This window comes from Mixophyes fleayi, chromosome 11, assembly GCF_038048845.1.
Source record: "Mixophyes fleayi isolate aMixFle1 chromosome 11, aMixFle1.hap1, whole genome shotgun sequence".
NCBI classification, from domain to species: Eukaryota; Metazoa; Chordata; class Amphibia; order Anura; family Limnodynastidae; genus Mixophyes; species Mixophyes fleayi.
This window is the reverse complement of record NC_134412.1, coordinates 2,197,667-2,221,878: the sequence shown is the minus strand read 5'-3', so window position 1 is coordinate 2,221,878 and position 24,212 is coordinate 2,197,667. Positions and strand designations below refer to the sequence as shown.

Sequence of the window (24,212 nt, the reverse complement as noted above, 5' to 3'; positions counted from 1 at the left end):
TAGTCAGTGACGGAGGAGGAGAGGACGACAGGTTGGTACATTAGTCGGTGACGGGTGGAGGAGGAGAAGAGGACGACAGGTTGGTACATTAGTCGGTGACGGAGGAGGAGAAGAAGAGGACGACAGGTTGGTACATTAGTCGGTGACGGGTGAGGAGGAGGAGAAGAGGACGACAGGTTGGTACATTAGTCGGTGACGGGTGAGGAGGAGAAGAGGACGACAGGTTGGTACATTAGTCGGTGACGGGTGAGGAGGAGAAGAGGACGACAGGTTGGTACATTAGTCGGTGACGGGTGAGGAGGAGAAGAGGACGACAGGTTGGTACATTAGTCGGTGACGGGTGAGGAGGAGAAGAGGACGACAGGTTGGTACATTAGTCGGTGACGGGTGAGGAGGAGGAGAAGAGGACGACAGGTTGGTACATTAGTCGGTGACGGGTGAGGAGGAGAAGAGGACGACAGGTTGGTACATTAGTCGGTGACGGAGGAGGAGGAGGAGAGGACGACAGGTTGGTACATTAGTCGGTGACGGGGAGGAGGAGAGGACGACAGGTTGGTACATTAGTCAGTGACGGAGGAGGAGAGGACGACAGGTTGGTACATTAGTCGGTGACGGGTGAGGAGGAGAAGAGGACGACAGGTTGGTACATTAGTCGGTGACGGAGGAGGAGAAGAAGAGGACGACAGGTTGGTACATTAGTCGGTGACGGGTGAGGAGGAGGAGAAGAGGACGACAGGTTGGTACATTAGTCGGTGACGGGTGAGGAGGAGAAGAGGACGACAGGTTGGTACATTAGTCGGTGACGGGTGAGGAGGAGAAGAGGACGACAGGTTGGTACATTAGTCGGTGACGGGTGAGGAGGAGAAGAGGACGACAGGTTGGTACATTAGTCGGTGACGGGTGAGGAGGAGGAGAAGAGGACGACAGGTTGGTACATTAGTCGGTGACGGGGTGAGGAGGAGAAGAGGACGACAGGTTGGTACATTAGTCGGTGACGGGGTGAGGAGGAGAAGAGGACGACAGGTTGGTACATTAGTCAGTGACGGAGGAGGAGAGGACGACAGGTTGGTACATTAGTCAGTGACGGAGGAGGAGAGGACGACAGGTTGGTACATTAGTCGGTGACGGAGGAGGAGAAGAAGAGGACGACAGGTTGGTACATTAGTCGGTGACGGGTGAGGAGGAGGAGAAGAGGACGACAGGTTGGTACATTAGTCGGTGACGGGTGAGGAGGAGAAGAGGACGACAGGTTGGTACATTAGTCGGTGACGGGTGAGGAGGAGAAGAGGACGACAGGTTGGTACATTAGTCGGTGACGGGTGAGGAGGAGGAGAAGAGGACGACAGGTTGGTACATTAGTCGGTGACGGGTGAGGAGGAGAAGAGGACGACAGGTTGGTACATTAGTCGGTGACGGGTGAGGAGGAGAAGAGGACGACAGGTTGGTACATTAGTCAGTGACGGAGGAGGAGAGGACGACAGGTTGGTACATTAGTCAGTGACGGAGGAGGAGGAGGAGAGGACGACAGGTTGGTACATTAGTCGGTGACGGGTGAGGAGGAGAAGAGGACGACAGGTTGGTACATTAGCCGGTGACGGAGGAGGAGGAGGAGGAGGAGAGGACGACAGGTTGAAACATTAGTCGGTGACGGAGGAGGAGGAGGAGGAGGAGAGGACGACAGGTTGAAACATTAGTCAGTGACGGGGGAGGAGGAGGAGAAGAGGACGACAGGTTGGTACATTAGTCGGTGACGGGTGAGGAGGAGAAGAGGACGACAGGTTGGTACATTAGTCGGTGACGGGTGAGGAGGAGAAGAGGACGACAGGTTGGTACATTAGCCGGTGACGGAGGAGGAGGAGGAGGAGGAGAGGACGACAGGTTGAAACATTAGTCGGTGACGGAGGAGGAGGAGGAGGAGGAGAGGACGACAGGTTGAAACATTAGTCAGTGACGGGGGAGGAGGAGAGGACGACAGGTTGGTACATTAGTCAGTGACGGAGGAGGAGAAGAAGAGGACGACAGGTTGGTACATTAGTCAGTGACGGAGGAGGAGAGGACGACAGGTTGGTACATTAGTCAGTGACGGAGGAGGAGAAGAAGAGGACGACAGGTTGGTACATTAGTCGGTGACGGGGGAGGAGAAGAAGAGGACGACAGGTTGGTACATTAGTCAGTGACGGAGGAGGAGAAGAAGAGGACGACAGGTTGGTACATTAGTCAGTGACGGAGGAGGAGAAGAAGAGGACGACAGGTTGGTACATTAGTCGGTGACGGGGGAGGAGGAGGAGAAGAAGAGGACGACAGGTTGGTACATTAGTCAGTGACGGAGGAGGAGAAGAAGAGGACGACAGGTTGGTACATTAGTCAGTGACGGAGGAGGAGAAGAAGAGGACGACAGGTTGGTACATTAGTCGGTGACGGGGGAGGAGAAGAAGAGGACGACAGGTTGGTACATTAGTCGGTGACGGAGGAGGAGGAGGAGAGGACGACAGGTTGGTACATTAGTCGGTGACGGGGGAGGAGGAGAGGACGACAGGTTGGTACATTAGTCGGTGACGGGGGAGGAGGAGGAGAGGACGACAGGTTGGTACATTAGTCGGTGACGGGGGAGGAGGAGGAGAGGGTTGTGTAACTCACTCAGTTAGACTAATGTCTGCTGTATCCACCAGAAACTGCCGCCGTCTGTTCGTGCACACCAGAGTCACGGTCTGTTGATCGAGGCCAACCTGCCAGATATCCAGGAGAGAGACTCTTAGCAGAAGCAAGAGGCGAACCTGCCAATGAAATACTCAGCACAGTTACCTAGTGACACTTACCGAGATGTAGTCAAGCTCATTGTACGATACAGCATCTTCCACCATGTACGGCTTGTCCGCAGCACCTACCCGTAAATAGATAAATAAGTCACTCCCCTGATCTAAAACGCAGAGAGATTGGAGCGAGAGGATAGAGGACAACAGACAGTGTTACCTTTTCTCAGAAAGTAGATGTAACAATCAGTGAGCAGAACATAGACCAGTTGCAGGTCCCCTTCCATATGCCCGGTGCTCATGCGGAACATCTGAAGAACAGGAGACAAAGGGACACTAAGAATGATGTAATATGATGGGGAATCTGGAGAACACAGTACGCTCTGGAAGAACCCCCGACCCCCTCACCTTGAATAGCTGCTCCTCATTCTCTCGAAATACGTGAATCATCAGCAGTAGAAGCAGATTATTATCCACCCTGGAGAGAGAAGACAATGGGTGAACAATGGGTGGGCCGAGTGGTGCTGGTCTGATGAAACAACTGCTGGATAGAAGACATTTTACTAGTTCACCATGTTCTTCCACCGTCTCCCGCTAGGTCTGTGCCCGTTAATAGCCTCCAAGCAGGTCCTATAACCCTGAGCCAGCACTAGTCTCCCCTGTGGCCCAATACACCTCAGCCAGTAGCCGTCATGGCTGCATCCAGTTAGAAAGGAAATAGACTATCAAAGCCCTGAGTAAAACACTCCGACAACCAGACAGAAGGTGGTAACACCATGTCTATAATCATCATGAAGCTGGAAGTAATGAAGAGTCATCGGATGAGAGAGCAACGCTCAGCCTGATACTGATACCCTTAGATTGTACGCTCTTTTGAGCAGGGTCACCTCTCCTCCTGTTTTCACCACTTTTACTCTGCTCTCCAGCTACCTTGCCCCTCCTCCTCTAGGACCTTCTTCTCCCCGTTCCCTCTTGCTCCCTCCTCTCCACCCTGGGGGTTTCCCTGCCATCCGTGCCCTCTTGGGCTCCGCCGTATGCGGGACCTTCCCCTCCCCTGCCCCATTAGCTGTGCTTTGAGCTCACTGAGTTACTGTTTTGTTTACTGTATCGTGCTGTCTCCCCTTTGTATTGTAATTTGTTTGTCCCTGTACGGCGCTACGGATACCTAGTGGCGCCCTATAAATAAAAATTAATAATAATACTGACCTGAACTCGCAGGGATGTGGGGAGTCTGCAGGGCTCCCTTGTCCTTCCTCTACCCCAGAGTCCTCCGCAATGCTTAGAGCCGGACTGCACTTCCCGCCGGGGTCCATGGTCAGCAGGGGCTTGTTGGAACAGTCCTCTATGGGTTCTTCAGCCGATGTTGCTCTTCCTGTTCCTTCTTCCGCTTGTCCAACATCCTCAGAGCCACTAAAAACATATGCTGGTTGGCTCTGGCCTGGAGAGTCATTGTCGCCACCACCTGCTGCAGCAGCGTTTTGGACTCTCTGGGGTAAAGTAGTAGAAGTCCATGGGATCCTGCATCCCCTGGCTAACGTCTTGGCCTTGGATGCCACCGAGGGTCTCCCCCGGGTCGCAGGTCCGAAAGGAATGGTTTGAGAGTTCAGGATTAGCGTTCCAAGTCTGAGGATCCAGCTGGCCATTCAACTTCTCAATGACCTCGGTGAGAGGTTGCCCGACACGCTCCATGGACGTATCCTTCATCTTGGGTAGACGAAGAGCCGGCTCAGTAAGGTCACTCGGCTTCTCCTCCGTGTCCCCATTACAAACACTTGTCTTCTGCTTGTTGTCCAGGTCCTCGGTCTCTGAGGTGCTGAGGTGACCACGCTGGATACCGTCCTCCGACCGACCCTTTTTACGTTTCCCACCTCGCTTCTTCCTTACCATTCTGAAAACACAAATGACAACGTTTAAACTGCTGCAGAATATAGAGACCTCCCGCCGAGGATGCTAAATACCAATAAAAAAGTTGCACAGAATCGGGGCAACAAAACTGATATAAATCCCGACAAATGGTCTCTGGAGGTGTCATCTACATGCCAAGATCCCACCAACAATTCATGGACAGCACATCATGGGGAGCAGGAACACTGTGACCTTGTAAAATCTTATTGACCATTTAAAGGTTACAGCTTGAATCCATTGGTACTGTTTAAAGCTCACAATTTGGGGGGGAGGAGTTGGTACAATTTACACTCACCGGATGACCTCCAGCTCCGACGTGTTCTCGGTATACACGGTAAAGTTTGCGCCTTTCCTATGGGTCGCGCCGTGCACCGGTGTTGATTCGGAGGTGGAAAGGCCGTCAGCCACATCTTGGTTGCTAAGATCAGTGCTGTCTGATGTTGGCTCAGTTGCCTTCTGAGCCTGGTTATAAGACAGGGTGGTCTCTAAGGAGGTCACGTCAAGCTCCGAATCTTGAGTGATGGGGTCACTTGTGTCGGGTGTATCGGCTGCCGTGCCTGGCCCTGGGATGACATCAGAAGATGATAGATCTGGTGTAAACGGATTGTGTCGGTGCACTGAACTCTTCCCTTGTGTTTTGGGGCAGCTGAGCACAAGAGGTGCCGAGCAGGGTAAGATGCAACCGTCATGGAAGTCTCCGTCTGTTACAGAACAGCGCGAGAGATGAGGGACAGTCAGATGAGAGAAGAAAGGAAGGAGTGCGATGGTGAATACATTATAAATCAGTCGTTATAGAGAGAGGGATCTGGAACAACGGTTAGTTATATACACAGCTGTAGATTTAGTATAGATACAGGAAATGAAGCTCGTTAGTGGATATTTGCAGCAGTGATTGGACATTACAAGATTGGTCCAACCTCAGAGCACAAACACACATTTTTAGGGTTAATATTATGTCATTTGTTACCATTCACAAATCTAAACGTAAAGGTTTCCCCTAGCGCAGTGTTGGCTAACCTGTGACGCTCCAGGTGTTGTGAAACTACAAATCCCAGCATGCTTTCCAATATATAGCAGCTTATTGCTGGAAGGGTATGCTGGGACTTGTAGTTTCACAACACTTGGAGTGTCACAGGTTAGCCAACACTGCCCTAGTGTAACAGGAGTTAATATATCCTTGTTACATATCTCAATTGCAAATTATTGTCGTCGATTGTCTATTTTAGGCTCAGAAAGGCACCAGCTGAGTCCTTATAAACATTCAGACAAGAATACAGCCTTCCGCATGATCTAAAGCATTGTTTGTTGTGCTACGTTCCTGAGACCGTTACATGTACATTTGTGAGATCTGACGTAAAACATGACTATTAGGTGCTTTATAAGTAAACAGACAGGCAGGGACACATCGGGGTACAGCGGCTGGATATCGCAGCAGGTTAATGGAAAGTGAGCACAGGAGAGGTTTGTGTCGTCCGCTGCGTACAGAAGTCCTTTCATAGGTCAGCAAACAAAGGTACATAAAACAATTGCATCCCAGGAGCAAGAGAGTGTGTGCCCCCCTTCTGTCAGTATGTGGTACTGCACTCACACAAGGAAAGCAGGAAGCAGTGCAATATAAAGCTGTGCAACATTCAATATTTACTTCCAGATAACTGGGTTCTGTAGAGCTCTGTTCTCTGTGTGGATTAAGGTGGGAGGGGGAGGACTTTCAGGGTTTATTTGAAAAGGATTAGCATTTTGGACTTTGTTGCACTGAACTTGAGGAGAAATAATTCCATCTCTATTACTGTTGGTCTCCAGAGACCGAACAACAAACTTATATCCAATAAAACCAGTCAGCGGATGAAGCTTTGTACATGGATCAGCCTTAGAGACCAGGTTATAGAACCAGGGAGGGGCAGTATTATGGGATCTACAGGAACCCAAGGGTAGGATTAGTGGACGTAGTGTCTAGGGTTCTGAGGGCAAAGACTATATGACCCCGGGTAGCTGTGATTAAGAGGCAGAGACAGGACCCCATTGTCAGGATAATGTGGAGGGACTTACAGGACCCCAGAATCAGGGGGCAATATCTATGGGACCCCAGTGAGCTGCTATTGGGGGGGAGGGGGGGGGGGGCAGCCTACTGGGAGCTGTAACAACACAGCTATGTGGTGGGGTCTTTCCCCGATTCTCCATCTTCCATTAAATGAGGGACTCTTGGGGACCATCAGTCCTAGAGACAGACTTGGGGTCTGGTCACATGTGCACAGCGATTCCTGACCCAAGTCTCAAAACATAAGGATATATCTGTACAGAGAATTGCGCACTGCTCTCTGTGAATTCATGAAATAAAGATACTGGTTATATAGACTCCGACGGTTCTGTTAGTATCACATGATGCGGAGATTAGGGATCATCTTCATGCAGCAGAGGGGAGGGGATGGTAGAAAACACAGACAACCCGGGTGAGGTGGAGGAATGAGGCAAAGAAAACACTTGACCAGGATCAGGAATGAAATACAGATGTAAATAGAAGAGTCTGACAATGTCGGGTATAGGAATCAGAGTGAGGACAGGAGATAATGTTCAGTGGAGGAATGAGAGACCAAGGATGGCAGATAATATCAGGCAGAGGATCGACTGGGCGAGGCCAGCAGACTACAGACAGTGTTAGACAATGTTAGGTGGAGCAATAAGTGAGGAATGAAGGAGTGAGGACAGCAGACACTGTCAGGTGCAGAATGAGAGGACAGCAGACACTGTCAGGTGCAGAATGAGAGGACAGCAGACACTGTCAGGTGCAGAATGAGAGGACAGCAGACACTGTCAGGTGCAGAATGAGAGGACAGCAGACACTGTCAGGTGCAGAATGAGAGGACAGCAGACGCTGTCAGGTGCAGAATGAGAGGACAGCAGACGCTGTCAGGTGCAGAATGAGAGGACAGCAGACGCTGTCAGGTGCAGAATGAGAGGACAGCAGACGCTGTCAGGTGCAGAATGAGAGGACAGCAGACGCTGTCAGGTGCAGAATGAGAGGACAGCAGACGCTGTCAGGTGCAGAATGAGAGGACAGCAGACGCTGTCAGGTGCAGAATGAGAGGACAGCAGACGCTGTCAGGTGCAGAATGAGAGGACAGCAGACGCTGTCAGGTGCAGAATGAGAGGACAGCAGACACTGTCAGGTGCAGAATGAGAGGACAGCAGACACTGTCAGGTGCAGAATGAGAGGACAGCAGACGCTGTCAGGTGCAGAATGAGAGGACAGCAGACGCTGTCAGGTGCAGAATGAGAGGACAGCAGACACTGTCAGGTGCAGAATGAGAGGACAGCAGACACTGTCAGGTGCAGAATGAGAGGACAGCAGACGCTGTCAGGTGCAGAATGAGAGGACAGCAGACGCTGTCAGGTGCAGAATGAGAGGACAGCAGACGCTGTCAGGTGCAGAATGAGAGGACAGCAGACGCTGTCAGGTGCAGAATGAGAGGACAGCAGACACTGTCAGGTGCAGAATGAGAGGACAGCAGACACTGTCAGGTGCAGAATGAGAGGACAGCAGACGCTGTCAGGTGCAGAATGAGAGGACAGCAGACGCTGTCAGGTGCAGAATGAGAGGACAGCAGACACTGTCAGGTGCAGAATGAGAGGACAGCAGACACTGTCAGGTGCAGAATGAGAGGACAGCAGACACTGTCAGGTGCAGAATGAGAGGACAGCAGACACTGTCAGGTGCAGAATGAGAGGACAGCAGACACTGTCAGGTGCAGAATGAGAGGACAGCAGACACTGTCAGGTGCAGAATGAAAGGACAGCAGACACTGTCAGGTGCAGAATGAGAGGACAGCAGACACTGTCAGGTGCAGAATGAGAGGACAGCAGACACTGTCAGGTGCAGAATGAGAGGACAGCAGACACTGTCAGGTGCAGAATGAGAGGACAGCAGACACTGTCAGGTGCAGAATGAGAGGACAGCAGACACTGTCAGGTGCAGAATGAGAGGACAGCAGACACTGTCAGGTGCAGAATGAGAGGACAGCAGGCACTGTCAGGTGCAGAATGAGAGGACAGCAGGCACTGTCAGGTGCAGAATGAGAGGACAGCAGACACTGTCAGGTGCAGAATGAAAGGACAGCAGACACTGTCAGGTGCAGAATGAGAGGACAGCAGACACTGTCAGGTGCAGAATGAGAGGACAGCAGACACTGTCAGGTGCAGAATGAGAGGACAGCAGACACTGTCAGGTGCAGAATGAGAGGACAGCAGACACTGTCAGGTGCAGAATGAGAGGACAGCAGACACTGTCAGGTGCAGAATGAGAGGACAGCAGACACTGTCAGGTGCAGAATGAGAGGACAGCAGACACTGTCAGGTGCAGAATGAGAGGACAGCAGACACTGTCAGGTGCAGAATGAGAGGACAGCAGACACTGTCAGGTGCAGAATGAGAGGACAGCAGACACTGTCAGGTGCAGAATGAGAGGACAGCAGACACTGTCAGGTTCAGAATGAGAGGACAGCAGACACTGTCAGGTGCAGAATGAGAGGACAGCAGACACTGTCAGGTGCAGAATGAAAGGACAGCAGGCAACGTTAGGCGGAAGATTCAGAGCGAGGACAAGAAGCAACGATAGGCAGAAAAAGGAGTGTGGGATACAGGAGTAGACAATGTCGGGTGCAGGAATCAATGAGGACGACAGACAATATCGGGCAGAGAAATGAGAGACTAAGAACAGTCATACAAGTGGAGATATGAGCCACATACATACAGGTAAAGGCGGAAATGAACATGGGAGGTATGAGGCACGAGGCATGAGTCAGTGAGGTGAAAGGAGAATGAAGACAGATGGATGGTTCCCACCTTCCCAGTCTGTGCTGGGCACGGACGGCACTGCAGGATAAGCATCTCCAAAATCATAATCTACAGAGATCAGGGACAAAACAGCAGATTAGAAACAGGCGCTAGGTGACCCTGTGTTACCGCCCCACGATGTGTGTATGTGACGGGATATCGTGGTAATGTCTGCACCAGCAGCAGGGGCAGGAGGTGTCCTACAGCCATTGTACCTTCACTCGACGGAGCGATGGCGCTGTCGTCCCACTCCAGGTTAGTGGAGTTAATGGAGTTGAAGGAATTGAGGGACAGACTGTCGGAGCCGTGAATGTTGCTGGGGAGCCGGTCCTCGAAGTCCAGGAGATACTGGGGCTTGTAGTAATCCGGCATGTAAGGAGCCAGGTCCAGGTACGGAACATCCTGGGGAGAGATCAGAGGTCGTAAGAAAGTCATAAACCTTCATAATCCTTTTATACACAGAACCTCCGTCCTTTACAGACAGAGGGATCATAGGGGACTTTGTACTTCTAGGACATACATATTGCATGATGTAATACGTAAAACAGACTATCGTAAACATAACAGGTCCTCTTCAGGGTCAGGCACCTAGACATAGAAAATGTGAGTCACCAATAATAATTAGAGGGAACATCAATTATATCTATGCAGGGATATTGTACATTTTATATAACTCACCAGCTCCAAATCAAATCTAATAAACTCCAGACCGGACACGAGTGTGAGGAAGAGTGTGAGATGGTCATGACTACAAACCAGAGCATTCCTGGAACAGAAGAGCATAGTATTGGATGACGCGCGGGGGAAGCACCGCCACAGCCAGACAGGCGACGGATCTGCACTCGCTACTTACTTGTAGTAGTACTTCTGCAAAAGACTTTGGTTCTCCTGGAATAATCTCAGGTAACTTTCCAGGGAATTCTCATTGAGCGCGAGGTACAGCCAGGCCCGGCCTGCCAGGGACACACAAGAGAAGAGCCGTTTGTGCTGGGCACTGACGGTGGACTATAAATCACACAGCTAATTACTCACTGCGGCCGAGGAGCGTAGCTACATGCTGCTGTTCCTCGATCTGCTTCACCGCTTCCCTGCGGGTAAAGTGTACGACCAGCACCCAGTACCCAGACGAGATATCCTGTAACCTGGGGGAGAAGACACCATGACCCACTGATACATATATATATATATATATATATTGTGGGTGGCTGATCGCCATGTGCCCGGAACAGTTGATGTAATTATTTCTTTTTTTAAATTGCTGGAACAAGTAACGGGTAGGTTGGTATCAGCATGTGGTGGACACTAATATTTAGGGCATTCACTCATAATTGAGAACGGCAGTTCTATTCTACCAATGAGCAGCAGTGTAACTTTATTCGGGAGTTGGGAGACATTGATAATAAGTACATCAGGGGATAACCTGCATACACGGTCATGGAGGCAGCCATACTGCGAGTGCTTCTACCTCACCAGAGGCCATAACAGGAGACAGCGCCCACCCTTCCCTGACAATAGTGACTCACCCATAGAGCAGCGCATGGTCCAGGTGCTCACACAGTCTTTGCAGGACTCGGTCATGGTTCCGTATAGCGGGCGTCTCATCTTCACACGCGGCAAAGTAACTCTGTAACTGAGGGGGCAAAAGTCAGGGTGTAAATACAGGCGCAGACCCCCCCCGAGCTCATGTGTACAGTGTGGCAGGGTCAGAGATTCAGTTAGCAGAAGGATGGATCACAAATTAGGTTACGAGGGGCAATGATCCAGTCCTCGGCTCATCAGAGACTGCCATTACTTGTCTGGATGTTGTGTGGTCCTCACAGGGAGGGACCAGAGTATGTGGCCAATCAGACAATAGGATGTATTATGTTTGAGCCCTAAACATGGTCTGACCAGAGCTGTTGATGATCCACAGACTGCATACAACATGTTACATGTCTGACACAGGACCAACCAGAACTCTACATTATAATATGACAGTTTGCTATGTAATATTCAGAGTTTAGCCCTGAAAATGAAAGAGAATCAGGGATTTTAACAAACTGATAAATCCTATTAAATATATAAAAATAAATTATCTGAATAAAGTGGAGGAGTTTACTGAAGGGCTCTTTTCAGACCACCACTGCTGGGTGGGGGGTAGTCACTATGTCCTGTGAGGTACTAACAGATCGCTGGCATACAGGATAGAGATGCAGCCCGCACACAGGCAGATGGGTCGGTAAACCTCACGTGCTGCAGATTCCTGTAGAACAAAGCACTGACCTATAATACAACATAATTATGTGAACTGAAGAGACTCTTACAACATAGTCTTTATATATAGATGAGTGAGCAGTAAACATCCTAGAAATAGGGAACTTCTCATCCCGCAATATACACAGTCACAAGACCATCTACAGAGCGGACAATTAAAGGGCCAGCAACAGCATGCTCTCTGAGCCACTTCCTTAACGGCAGTGTCAGCTCACGTTCCCAGAAGAGAGATAAAGGGCTACAAATTTTTGTCCTGATATTTGCATATCCTAGTGAAGAGACAGCCCAGACTGTGTAGCTTAATGATCAGAGCAGGAAATAAGGCGTTAGTCTATGCTTGGACCGGGGAATTAAATACACTCTTAGCTCACCTCCTTTTTACTTTTAAAGCCGTAACATACAATTTAACTAATGAAGAACAAAGAAATATGTTGATCTATTGATAGAATAGACGTCCTATGTGTGTGCAAAACCCCCCTCCCTCCCCAGCCATACTTGAGGGTACTTGGGGTGGAGTGGCCGGGGGGAGGAAGCAGGACTACAAAGAACAACCATGGCTGCCTGCCGTGTGCAGCCCCCAGCCTCTGACCCAGGAGCAGCAGCTTCGTCACAATCTAACCTGTACACAACATCACTGCTTCTATTAGTTAGGGTAAAAAGTGAAATATATTTAATCATTTCTTTGGATTGTGACTAACTAAATTGCAGGATTTTTATATTAAAATAGTAAAAATACAAAGAAAACACACACACATGCAGCTATGTATATATATATATATATATATATATATATATATATATATATATATATATATATATATATATATATATATATATATATATATATATATACACACACACACACACACACACACACATATATAGATCAATAGGTATAGATATATTCCTATAAGACAGAAGTGGAAACGTCAGATCTCTAGGTGCCTCACACAGTACAATGGATACTACTTGTTGTGTTACTTACTTACAGAACCCATGGTAAAATATAAATAGAACAGAGAAATATACAAATACATGGATGCACACAGAGGTAATCACACAAATAACACGCCCAGGTCTGAGACAGAACAGCACTGAATGTAGATGATACATTGTATTACTGGAAGACATTACATGGATAGTAACTGCCTGAATCATATAATAATAAAGGTTTAGTCTTGGACGTAATAGAGCTGCATAATACAATTAATCTGTGTGGACCTAATAAGTTAGATTAATGTTGAACCATCGGGAGCCCCTGCCCATCTAATGGAGGGGCCACAGTAATACAGACATCGCTACCTATAGTCATCCCCAGCAGACACATCCATCATCCTCACAGAACATCGGAGACCACCAGCAGTCACCCAATACACAGCTGCACCTCTACCGACCACTTATTGCTGGTAAAATACTACTATAAGTAATAACTGATTTTCCTATGTCAGTAACATTTGCTGACACATTGAATACTATGACAGCTGCTTCCAGACAGACATCAGTCATTTGAAAACATATGGGAAAAGCAGAACCAGGTGGGTAATACCATGTGCTCACCGACGCCAAGAAGAGTGTGTTATATTGGATATTACAGCCGGCATGTAACCAGCACAGTGTTTAACCCCCATCAGGAGCAGTCTAATATTCTGGCCAGTTATACTGTGAAATGCACAATGTTTGGTTCTTCTACAAGACAGATATCGGACGGAGGTTTCAGGAATCCAGCCCTGGAAGTGGGACTTTAAAACACCTTTCACCTCCAGATATAGAAAGGGCTTAGGCCACCGGTGGCTATTGTGGAACTACAAGTCTCAGCACTGCTGCATAAGCTGCAGGTCACAGCTGTAATACACAGACATGGGCATCACCCACTAGATGTGCAGACTGACTGGCACTCCGACTTGCCTGCCCCAATGAGCGATAACCACTACAGGTCATGATGACACTAAACCCTCATCTGCGGGATAAGGTTTAGGACCGTTCTGCGCAGTACACGCCATCAAGTGTCACCCGTCTATGGGCGTCACACTGAGGGAATAATTACTAGAGCACCCCACTTATGCCTGCACCCCCAATCTAAGACCTGGTGTGTAAAGCTCCCCTGCGATGCCAAAACCCACCCTCATACCTGACTACTGCCAACTAAATATAATGGGGGAACATACGAGAGGTAAAATAACAAACGGAGCAGCCAATCAGATTCTAGCTGTCATTATCCAGCAGTGGTTACAAGATGAGAGCAGCTGTCTGATTGGATGCTGGGTGAAACAGCACCTGATTGCATAGCTGCTTGTAGAGCATTATTTATACCCTGGTGAAACGTTACTAGAGGGAGATAAGCGTACTGCCACGCGGTGCCGTCTGTGTGGACCTTCTGCCCGTGTTCCTCCGGCTTTCTTCCCACACTCTAAATTATTAATGTTTTATGGTCAGCAGACTAAACTGCTGCTAGCGTGTGTGGGATACAGAAATTAGATTGTAAGCTCCTCTGGTTCAGGGAGTGAACATTCCCTGATCGTATAACGACACATCATATATTTGTATTATGTAAATAAAGGATATTCTGCTCTCTGGGAGAACTCATGCACCAGAGTCTATGACTGATTACAGGTTTGTGCATAGAATATATGGAGATAAAAGCTGCTGATAAATGCGGTATATTTCTCTCTAACCAGTCATGTACAGCTGTGTTTAGTCTCAGTTACTATGCAGCGAAGAGAACAACATACTACACATATAAGAGGTGACCCTGCCCCAAAGAGATCTGATAAAGGAACCAGCGGGATACAGGGGTCATTGTGAATACAGAGAAAATACTGAGATTATGTACAAAAATCATCTGTTCAGGAACTAGATAAACAGAATATGACGGCAGATAAGAACCAAAATTACAGTCATTGCTCATGACAACATGGCTGTAAAAAGTCGCTAAAGGGACGTCTGCTCTTCCCTTTATCGTCCTAAAGAAGGCCAGTGTGTATGCAGTCCATGGACCGAGCGATCGGACCATCGATCGCATGTAAAATCGCTCGGCATAAAAAGTTGGTCGAAATTTCTGTAGTGTGTACCCCAGCTTTAGGATATCCTTATGTCTATCCCAAGCATGTTTAACATTGCTCTACTGTATTAGCCTCTACCACCTCCGATGGGAGGATACTCCACTTATACACTACCCTTAGAAGCTGTATGAACATTAGGGTTCAGCTGATACACAAGGGCAGTTGTGCAGACTTGCAGCACCTCGTCCTTACACAGCCAGTTACTGATCACAGATCAGAGAGCTTAGTATACATCTATAAAACACAGCAGTCCTTGTTACACCTAGTTACATATGATGCCAGCATCATACATGTAGCATGTTATCAGACACATACATCCTCTATAGATGGAGGGGACATTAGCGAGAATGTTCCTTACTGGCGGAACAGATCATACATGATGGCCACACTAATATTAAATCACACAAGAGTCATAGGAGCATATTCAATTGTCGGCGGAAACGCAGAAAATATCGCGAAAATCTGTAATAAAAACGTTATTACAGTAGTTTTATCGCTGGATTTCAGCTCCCTGAGCCGCGAGCTGAAATCCAGCTAACTATTACCATAATAACGGTAATAGTTTTAACACGGCGGGAAAAATAAAGAATTGCATATGCCCCATATAGTTACCATGAAGAGGTTCCGTCACAGAGCACAAAGCCTGGGCAGTGAGCTCTGCTAGGCAACATGCAATGACCACAAGAAGGAGAGAGGATCCCAACTAAGGCAGACGGCTATAATACCCAGAACCTTAATACACATCGCTCAGTAATGGCTGCTGCACTAATGATGTACTGCTGACAGCTGACTTTCTGGGGTGAGGATCTGCACTCAGCTGCCCGGGGCTCTTTATGTCACATTCCTAAATACCTGACAGGGAGGAACCTCATACAAACAGGTCTATCAGCCACGTGACGCCCTCCATATAATGACCTACAACAGTCGCAGCCATCCATAGCATGCAATAATTATATATATTATGTGTACATTACAAGTACTGTACTGACCTATTCCACACCCAGCAGTCGCATTATTATATATTACACCACAGCTCATACAGTAATTTACAAACAGGGTTTTAAATCTGTGTTTTGCATATCAGGACATCAACAATCATCCTGTCCTCACCAAGTCCTCAAATTTGAGCTCAAATAACAGAACAGATTTTACTTTATTACATATTAAATAGAATATAAGCCAACATAATACGTCATGTATGAAGTACACTCTTACTGCTTCCACATCTAGAACATATTTTGTGCTAGGACCTCTCTATAACAGGAGAACCTCATGGAGGTCGGTCTGGGGCAGTCAGGTCTGTGTAGCCACCATGACAAGGAGAAAAGACGTCTGAGAGATCTCCGAGAGGTAACTGTTGCTGCTCATCCGTCAGGAAATGTTATCAGGCCATTTCCAAACAATCGTAAGACCCTTCTGCAGTGAGAGAAATTATTTATGAGTGGAGCATACCGACAGCCACCAATCTTCCCAGGAGCGGACGTCCGGCCATATTCACCCAAACATCAGACCGTATGAAGCGCTGAGGAACCACTGAGAACCCAAAGATACGACAAGGGGCCTACAAGTCTCTGCCAACATGGTAAATGCTAAGATTCATCACAGTGGAGAAAGGGTGATTATTTGAGGTTGTTCTGCAGCCACAAGAACTGGACGCCTCAAAATCATTAAGTCCTCCACGACCTCCTCTCTGTACCGGAGTATTCTAGAGGAAAAGACTCGGCCATCTCTCTGAAGCTCGGCTTCATTTTAGATCAGAAAACAACACAATGATCCTAAGTAAAACTAGGAAAGTCCAGACCTCAACCCCACTGAGGTGCTGTGGTTGGACCTCAGGAGAATATCAACCGGCTGAAGCAGATTTATAAGGATTGAGCCAAAACTTGTGAAAGATGGTGCAAGAGACTGATCAATTACAGGAAGCTGTTACTGCAACGCTGTCCAAGTGTTTCTATGATCTACGGAATCCCTGGGGGTCTATACACAGGTTCTGCTGCTATATAAGAGGAGATCAGATAATGGTGGAGGCTAGAAGGAGACCCCGCCATCATTATTGGTGTGTAAACATCCAGGATGTTACGTTGTCACACGGGACCTATATATTCCTCTATAAGTAACATCAGTGATTTATCACATGGGGATAGAAGAATACATTGTAGGACTTGGTGAGGATCAGATGATTGTTGTTACAGGACAGAATATAGATCTGAATGAGGGATCAATTCCCCCCATAACTGTACATGTAGGACGGGGTCAGGGCAGACATCACACAACCTATGTATAACAGTTACTCCGGGTGTGAGACACAGCACTGGGCTGCCAAGCTAGCACTCTAAAGATGTGCACACAATATATACACAAGAGTATGTAATACAGAGATATCCTGTGTACACAGCCCAGCACATAGTAACACACTAATATATATATATACACACACACACCTCTCTGTACACAGCCCAGCACATAGTAACACACTAATATATATATACACACACACCTCTCTGTACACAGCCCAGCACATAGTAACACACTAATATATATATATATATATACACACACACACATCTCTGTACACAGCCCAGCACATAGTAACACACATCACATGTACAGACACACAGAGCCATGTATAATATAATATAATACTATATATCACAGCTCGGTATAATGTCACCTTCCGCACGGACAGGTTGATGTTCTCCAGGATCCGGTCCTTCACCTGCCGCGGATCCATCCGCCCGGTACAGTCCCGTCATGTGACCCGCAGGAAGCTGCGTCATGCAGTGGGCGGGGCTATGTACACTACAGCGCGCGGCTGAGGGGCGAGGTCACGGATTGTTTTGATTCTTCAGAGCAGCGCTGCCCCCGGCAACGGTCACATGATCATCCCCTCAGAGAGCTCCACCCCCCTGTCCCCTCAGAGACCTTCCAGCCACTCTGAGACCCCTACACTCAGACTCCCTTACAGACCTCCTGCCATCCTCAGAGACTCCCTGCTCCTTCATAGCCCAACCACCACTCTGACCCCCTACCCCTCATAGCCCTACCACCACTCTGACCCCCTACCCCTCATAGCCCTACCACCACTCTGACCCCCTACCCCTCATAGCCCTACCACCACTCTGACCCCCTACCCCTCATAGCCCTACCACCACTCTGACCCCCTACCCCTCATAGCCCTACCACCACTCTGACCCCCTACCCCTCATAGCCCTACCACCACTCTGACCCCCTACCCCTCATAGCCCTACCACCACTCTGACCCCCTACCCCTCATAGCCCTACCACCACTCTGACCCCCTACCCCTCATAGCCCTACCACCACTCTGACCCCCTACCCCTCATAGCCCTACCACCACTCTGACCCCCTACCCCCTCATAGCCTTACCACCACTCTGACCCCCTACCCCCTCATAGCCTTACCACCACTCTGACCCCCTACCCCTCATAGCCCTACCACCACTCTGACCCCCTACCCCCTCATAGCCTTACCACCACTCTGACCCCCTACCCCCTCATAGCCTTACCACCACTCTGACCCCCTACCCCCTCATAGCCCAACCACCACTCTGACCCCCTACCCCTCATAGCCCTACCACCACTCTGACCCCCTACCCGTCATAGCCCTACCACCACTCTGACCCCCTACCCTTCATAGCCCTACCACCACTCTGACCCCCTACCCTTCATAGCCCTACCACCACTCTGACCCCCTACCCCTCATAGCCCTACCACCACTCTGACCCCCTACCCCTCATAGCCCTACCACCACTCTGACCCCCTACCCCTCATAGCCCTACCACCACTCTGACCCCCTACCCCTCATAGCCCTACCACCACTCTGACCCCCTACCCCCTCATAGCCCTACCACCACTCTGACCCCCTACCCCTCATAGCCCTACCACCACTCTGACCCCCTACCCCTCATAGCCCTACCACCACTCTGACCCCCTACCCCTCATAGCCCTACCACCACTCTGACCCCTACCCCTCATAGCCCTACCACCACTCTGACCCCCTACCCCTCATAGCCCTACCACCACTCTGACCCCCTACCCCTCATAGCCCTACCACCACTCTGACCCCCTACCCCTCATAGCCCTACCACCACTCTGACCCCCTACCCCTCATAGCCCTACCACCACTCTGACCCCCTACCCCCTCCTAGCCCTACCACCACTCTCAGAGACCCCCCCCACCACTCTCACAGTCCCCCTGCCTTCCCATCAACCTCAGAGACTCCTCCACACTCAGAGATCCTCACCCTCTTATAGAGCCCCCTGCCCCTCACAGCCCTACCACCACTCTCACAGTCCCCCTGCCTTCCCATCAACCTCAGAGACTCCTCCACACTCAGAGACCCTCACCCTCTCATAGAGCCCCCTGCCCCCTCATAGCCCTACCACCACTCTCAGAGACCCCCCCCCCACCACTCTCACAGTCCCCCTGCCTTCCCATCAACCTCAGAGACTCCTCCACACTCAGAGATCCTCACCCTCTTATAGAGCCCCCTGCCCCCTCACAGCCCTACCACCACTCTCACAGTCCCCCTGCCTTCCCATCAACCTCAGAGACTCCTCCACACTCAGAGACCCTCACCCTCTCATAGAGCCCCCTGCCCCCTCATAGCCCTACCACCACTCTCACAGTCCCCCTGCCTTCCCATCAACCTCAGAGACTCCTCCACACTCAGAGACCCTCACCCTCTCATAGCCCTACCACCACTCTCACAGTCCCCCTGCCTTCCCATCAACCTTAGAGACTCCTCCACACTCAGAGACCCTCACCCTCTCATAGAGCCCCCTGCCCCCTCATAGCCCTACCACCACTCTCAGAGACCCCCCCCCACCACTCTCACAGTCCCCCTGCCTTCCCATCAACCTCAGAGACTCCTCCACACTCAGAGATCCTCACCCTCTCACAGAGCCCCCTGCCCCCTCATAGCCCTACCACCACTCTGACCCCCTACCCCTCATAGCCCTACCACCACTCTCACAGTCCCCCTGCCTTCCCATCAACCTCAGAGACTCCTCCACACTCAGAGACCCTCACCCTCTTATAGAGATCCCTGCCCCCTCATAGCCCTACCACCACTCTCACAGTCCCCCTGCCTTCCCATCAACCTCAGAGACTCCACCACACTCAGAGATCCTCACCCTCTCATAGAGCCCCCTGCCCCCTCATAGCCCTACCACCACTCTCAGAGACCCCCCCCCCACCACTCTCACAGTCCCCCTGCCTTCCCATCAACCTCAGAGACTCCACCACACTCAGAGATCCTCACCCTCTCATAGAGCCCCCTGCCCCCTCACAGCACCTCAGAGACCCCCACCACAGCCCAGCTGCCCATCACACCCCTCCTGTCGCTCTAACTCCCTACCCAAAGCCCCTGTTACACTGACACCTCCTTATATGCTGTGCTCATGTCCTTGGAGAGGAGCGGCAGTGTCACCCTGCAGCACAGAGACAGGGAATATACACCTCAGTGCAGTGTATAGAGGAGGAGGGTGCAGTGATCAGTGCTGGAGACGAGGATGGATACTGGTAATGTCCTGAGAAGAGGATGTGTTTAGAAGGCAACAAGACCTGGAAGAGGCTGGATGAATGAAGCAGATGGTGGAATGAAGGCAGTGACCATGGAGGACTGGGGGGGAGACCAGAGGGCGCTTAGTCACTGATGGGGGAGATACTGCGCTCACTTGGACATGATGAACCTTCAGTAGTATTGGGGCATCTAAGAGAAGATGGCAGAGGCAAGTGGACAATAGGTACCAGTGTGTGTTGTCTGCATAGAGAAGGTAGTGGAGAGTAAAGGAGGTATTAGTTCACCAAGAGGTATAAGGAGAGAAAAGTTGGGAACCATAAGGACCCGGACAGATATTGGAAGGATGGGGTGACGGGTGGGTGTCAAAACTAGACATACTGAGGGAGCATTCAGAAAAGAGATGACCCTGGAAAACTAAGAGGTTAGAGTGTGGAGAAGGTGGTTAACTATATAAATAGGCACAGCAGTCAAGGGGAATAAGTAGAGATAAGTGATGCTTTGCTTTACCTGTGAGCTTCACTAAAGTGACCAACACTCTCAGAGGAGTGTAGAGCACAGAGGATGGAGAGTGGGTCAGGCGGTTATATACCAGCTTTAAGTAGTTTGGAGACAAAGGGAAGAAAGGAAAGTAGTTGGAGAGAGGTAGGGTTGATAGATTGTTCCTTGAATATAGTAGAATTAGCACATTTGAAGAGGGAAAAGTACGAATCCAGAGGTACAGGTTGAAGAAGCGAGCTAGATCTGGGCAAACAGTTGAGAGTAGGGAACAGATCAAAGGAACAGGTTGAGGGAGAACAGTGCTAAGAATTCAGGCTTCATAATGAGAAAGAACAAATGAATAGGAGAGTGGAGAAGATAAGTGTGGGGTTATGGATCTGGCAAAAGATTTCCTGACAGATAGTGAGGACTTTGCCTTTGAAGTAAGTATCACAGTCAAGAGCAGTTTGTGAAAAAGAGGTTGGCAGTGAAACAAAGATGACCAGTGTTAGTAGACTGGGTTGGTATTAGGGACTTGATTACTTTTGCTTTGTTGGTTCGGCTCCCACCAACATCTTTATGCAGACAATACCCAAATCTACGTCTCCTTCCCGGCCTTGTAATACAAATGGTACAAGTGAGAATGAGAGGAGGATTGGGACAAGGGCGTTGAGGCTCCGCTGTCTGTGCATTGGATGTGGATGCAGTATAGTAGCTTTACTTGCTCTTTAAGATGCTGAATGACCTCGATTTGAGCAGCAACAAGTCCATCCTGTGATACTTCAGTCATGCAGTCAGACATTACACGAGCTTCATGGCAGATAACCATTAATAGCAGTAATTGCTATTAGCTGCTGTCTTAACCCTTACTGTTTATGGTCTTTATTGATGAAGCTCAGCTCAGACAGATGCACAAACATGAAATATCCACAGCTTGTTGCCAGAGCACTCCTCCCCCTTCATGTTTCCTATTCTGGATAATGGAAAACCTCAGAGACATCCAGTTACCGCATATATACATGGATGTAGGCTATACACTGACAGCACTAGGGTCTTATGGATTACCTACATTAGGTTTACTTTCAGTTTATTGGCCACTGGATGCATTTAATGGTAAAATAGTAGAATTCTTTTACATTACCACACAGTAACTCCTGGGCTAAGGACAACCACTGTGATGTCTAGAAGGACGTTAGTTACAACAGCAGATATCAACCAGGGGGTCGTCAGGTCATCATTGTGCTCCGACAGGATGAAGCTCGGCCATTATGTATCACTCACAGTGCTGAAGAGTGCACCGCGGTGGGGGACTGGGAATTGCGTGGCGGAGAATATGGGATGTTTCCCTCATGGATGAAGTAATACGTTAGCTAGTATGCATATAAAACTATGTTTTTGTTAAATAGGTGCGTATAAATAGCAGCATTTAGTACTGTAATGTAACAAAAATATCCTGCGTAGAGCAGATAGGCATTAGACATTTTTTTAAAGCAGATTTTGGATGGGCGTGGGGGCTCGGAACAAGAGGTTCAGCTCCCCCTGCGCCGTAAGACCTTCTCCAACAAGTATAGTAATTATATTGAGCAATTTGGATGCAAACAAAGATGACAGGAGACAATTCAGAAAAAAGGAAAAAAAAAAAACACTTTATTAAGTACACAACCCTAAAACATCCAGTATAAACCACAGTCCTCCAATAATGAAAGCCCAAAAGTTCTAAGAAGAACCAGCAATGAGAAAAGGCACAAAACAGCCAGTGTCCCCGGCGCTGCCAAACCTTCCCATCAGCAACGTACATCATCAGCATGACCCAGAGCTTGGAATAATATATTGCAGATTACAGTAGTAAGCTCCGCATGCACAGCCAGATGCACTTCCCGAAACACAACTATCTTCTGGTGTGCAGAACTTTTTGGGTGCTCAATAACAAAAGTAAATAATAGTCATCACAATTAGAAGGATTCAGGGATCCACAATCATTTTAGACCGTGTACGGAGAACGTACAGTTCACAATTATTGAGACCCTTATTGGCAGAGTTCTTCTATTTCCAATCATTTACTGACCTGAAACTTCTAACACCACCAGTTTGTGAGATGGGACATATAGAGAACTAATGAGAGACCCAGGATACGATTGTTAAAAACTACAAATAAGATTAAATAAAAACACATCAGGAGGTGACGGTACACTTAGAGGCAAGGAGTCAATGAGGTTATTCACTGAATGGCAGCGCTTAAGCAACTGAAGTCTGTTTCTTTTCCATGTCAGCCCATTACCTGGACAGAGGACAAAGGAACCCTGAGGCTGAAAACATGAATTTCAAGTTAAAGTAAAGGTTAATGGAGAAAGACAAGGAACATTCAGAGATGGAAGGAAAGTTTTCAAACGTTGAAACTTTGGTATGTGGAACTGCAGTCATCAGTAGAATGAGGAACTGCAGTCATCAGTAGAATGATCTCCCATATTACAGATGGAAAGACTGGGTGCATTAAATAAATGGTTTTCCATATCAGGGCAGCCCCACACACAATGTCAGTTACACTTAAAGGTATGGACGCTTGTCTTATTACGTCATCAGGCATGGAAAGCTGTAAGCTCACCTGGTAAGTAGCGCAGGCCCGCGGCTCTTTTCAGGTAATGGAGGATTGTGATACCTACCCCATATATAATATAGGAGTGGGCCACAAACTAAACAGAAGCATTTGTCCAAAAGTGGATGATGACCCAGTTACTGAAATAATAGAAAATACAGTAATTCCCAGCTCTCCGTCTGATGGATCTGTGACCAGCCGATGTTACCTGTAAGTGACAGCAGGTGCCGCTGTACAGAGATCACCAGGTGTCAAGTGAATATGCCCAACTGACGTATTAAATACTGGTTGTCTTATTACAATAATACGTCTTCTGAATTACGCCAATCTTTAAGAAGTGAATTAAGGCATCAACCACCCCCATTAGGTGAAACAAATAAAAACAGATTTCCGCAGACGACATCCCAGCATTCCCTGTGCTTACAAAGTGGCACAAGAAGCAGCGGTTTGGCGTCTTCAAGCACCAATTATCTAGGATCATTATGTGGCACAGAGAAACATGTCTGCTATCCGAGCCATCGTCTCATTATACAACAAGCTGCGATGGAGTCGGAAGTGATCCAGACACTCAAGAGCAGCGTCTGAGTAGCCGGATCTAATCCGTCTTTGGCCAGATAACATGACCCAAGTGTAGAGCCGCAGAATTGGATTGTGTGTGGCCAGATTACCACCCAATGACTGCGCAGGGAATTTGCAGCAAGTGGGTACAATATTATTTCTCATTAAGAGTAGATGCACTTAGATTAAGATTTAAATACAATTTAATTATTTTACCTCTTGAGGAAACATTTTCCTTAATGTATCC

General features: G+C 48.7%; 1 protein-coding gene across 1 annotated transcript; it reads right to left on the bottom strand.

Moving 5' to 3' along the window:
• Positions 1-2,612: 2,612 nt before the first annotated feature.
• On the bottom strand, positions 2,613-17,584 carry PLEKHM2 (pleckstrin homology and RUN domain containing M2). Its single transcript, XM_075191232.1, is given in 14 exon segments — positions 2,613-2,726; positions 2,817-2,881; positions 2,971-3,061; positions 3,159-3,228; positions 3,957-4,228; positions 4,230-4,638; positions 4,951-5,356; positions 9,492-9,551; positions 9,698-9,884; positions 10,161-10,248; positions 10,336-10,435; positions 10,515-10,624; positions 11,006-11,112; positions 17,466-17,584. Coding segments are annotated over 14 exon segments (2,118 nt in total). The 5' UTR covers positions 17,526-17,584; the 3' UTR covers positions 2,613-2,633.
• Positions 17,585-24,212: the final 6,628 nt, after the last annotated feature.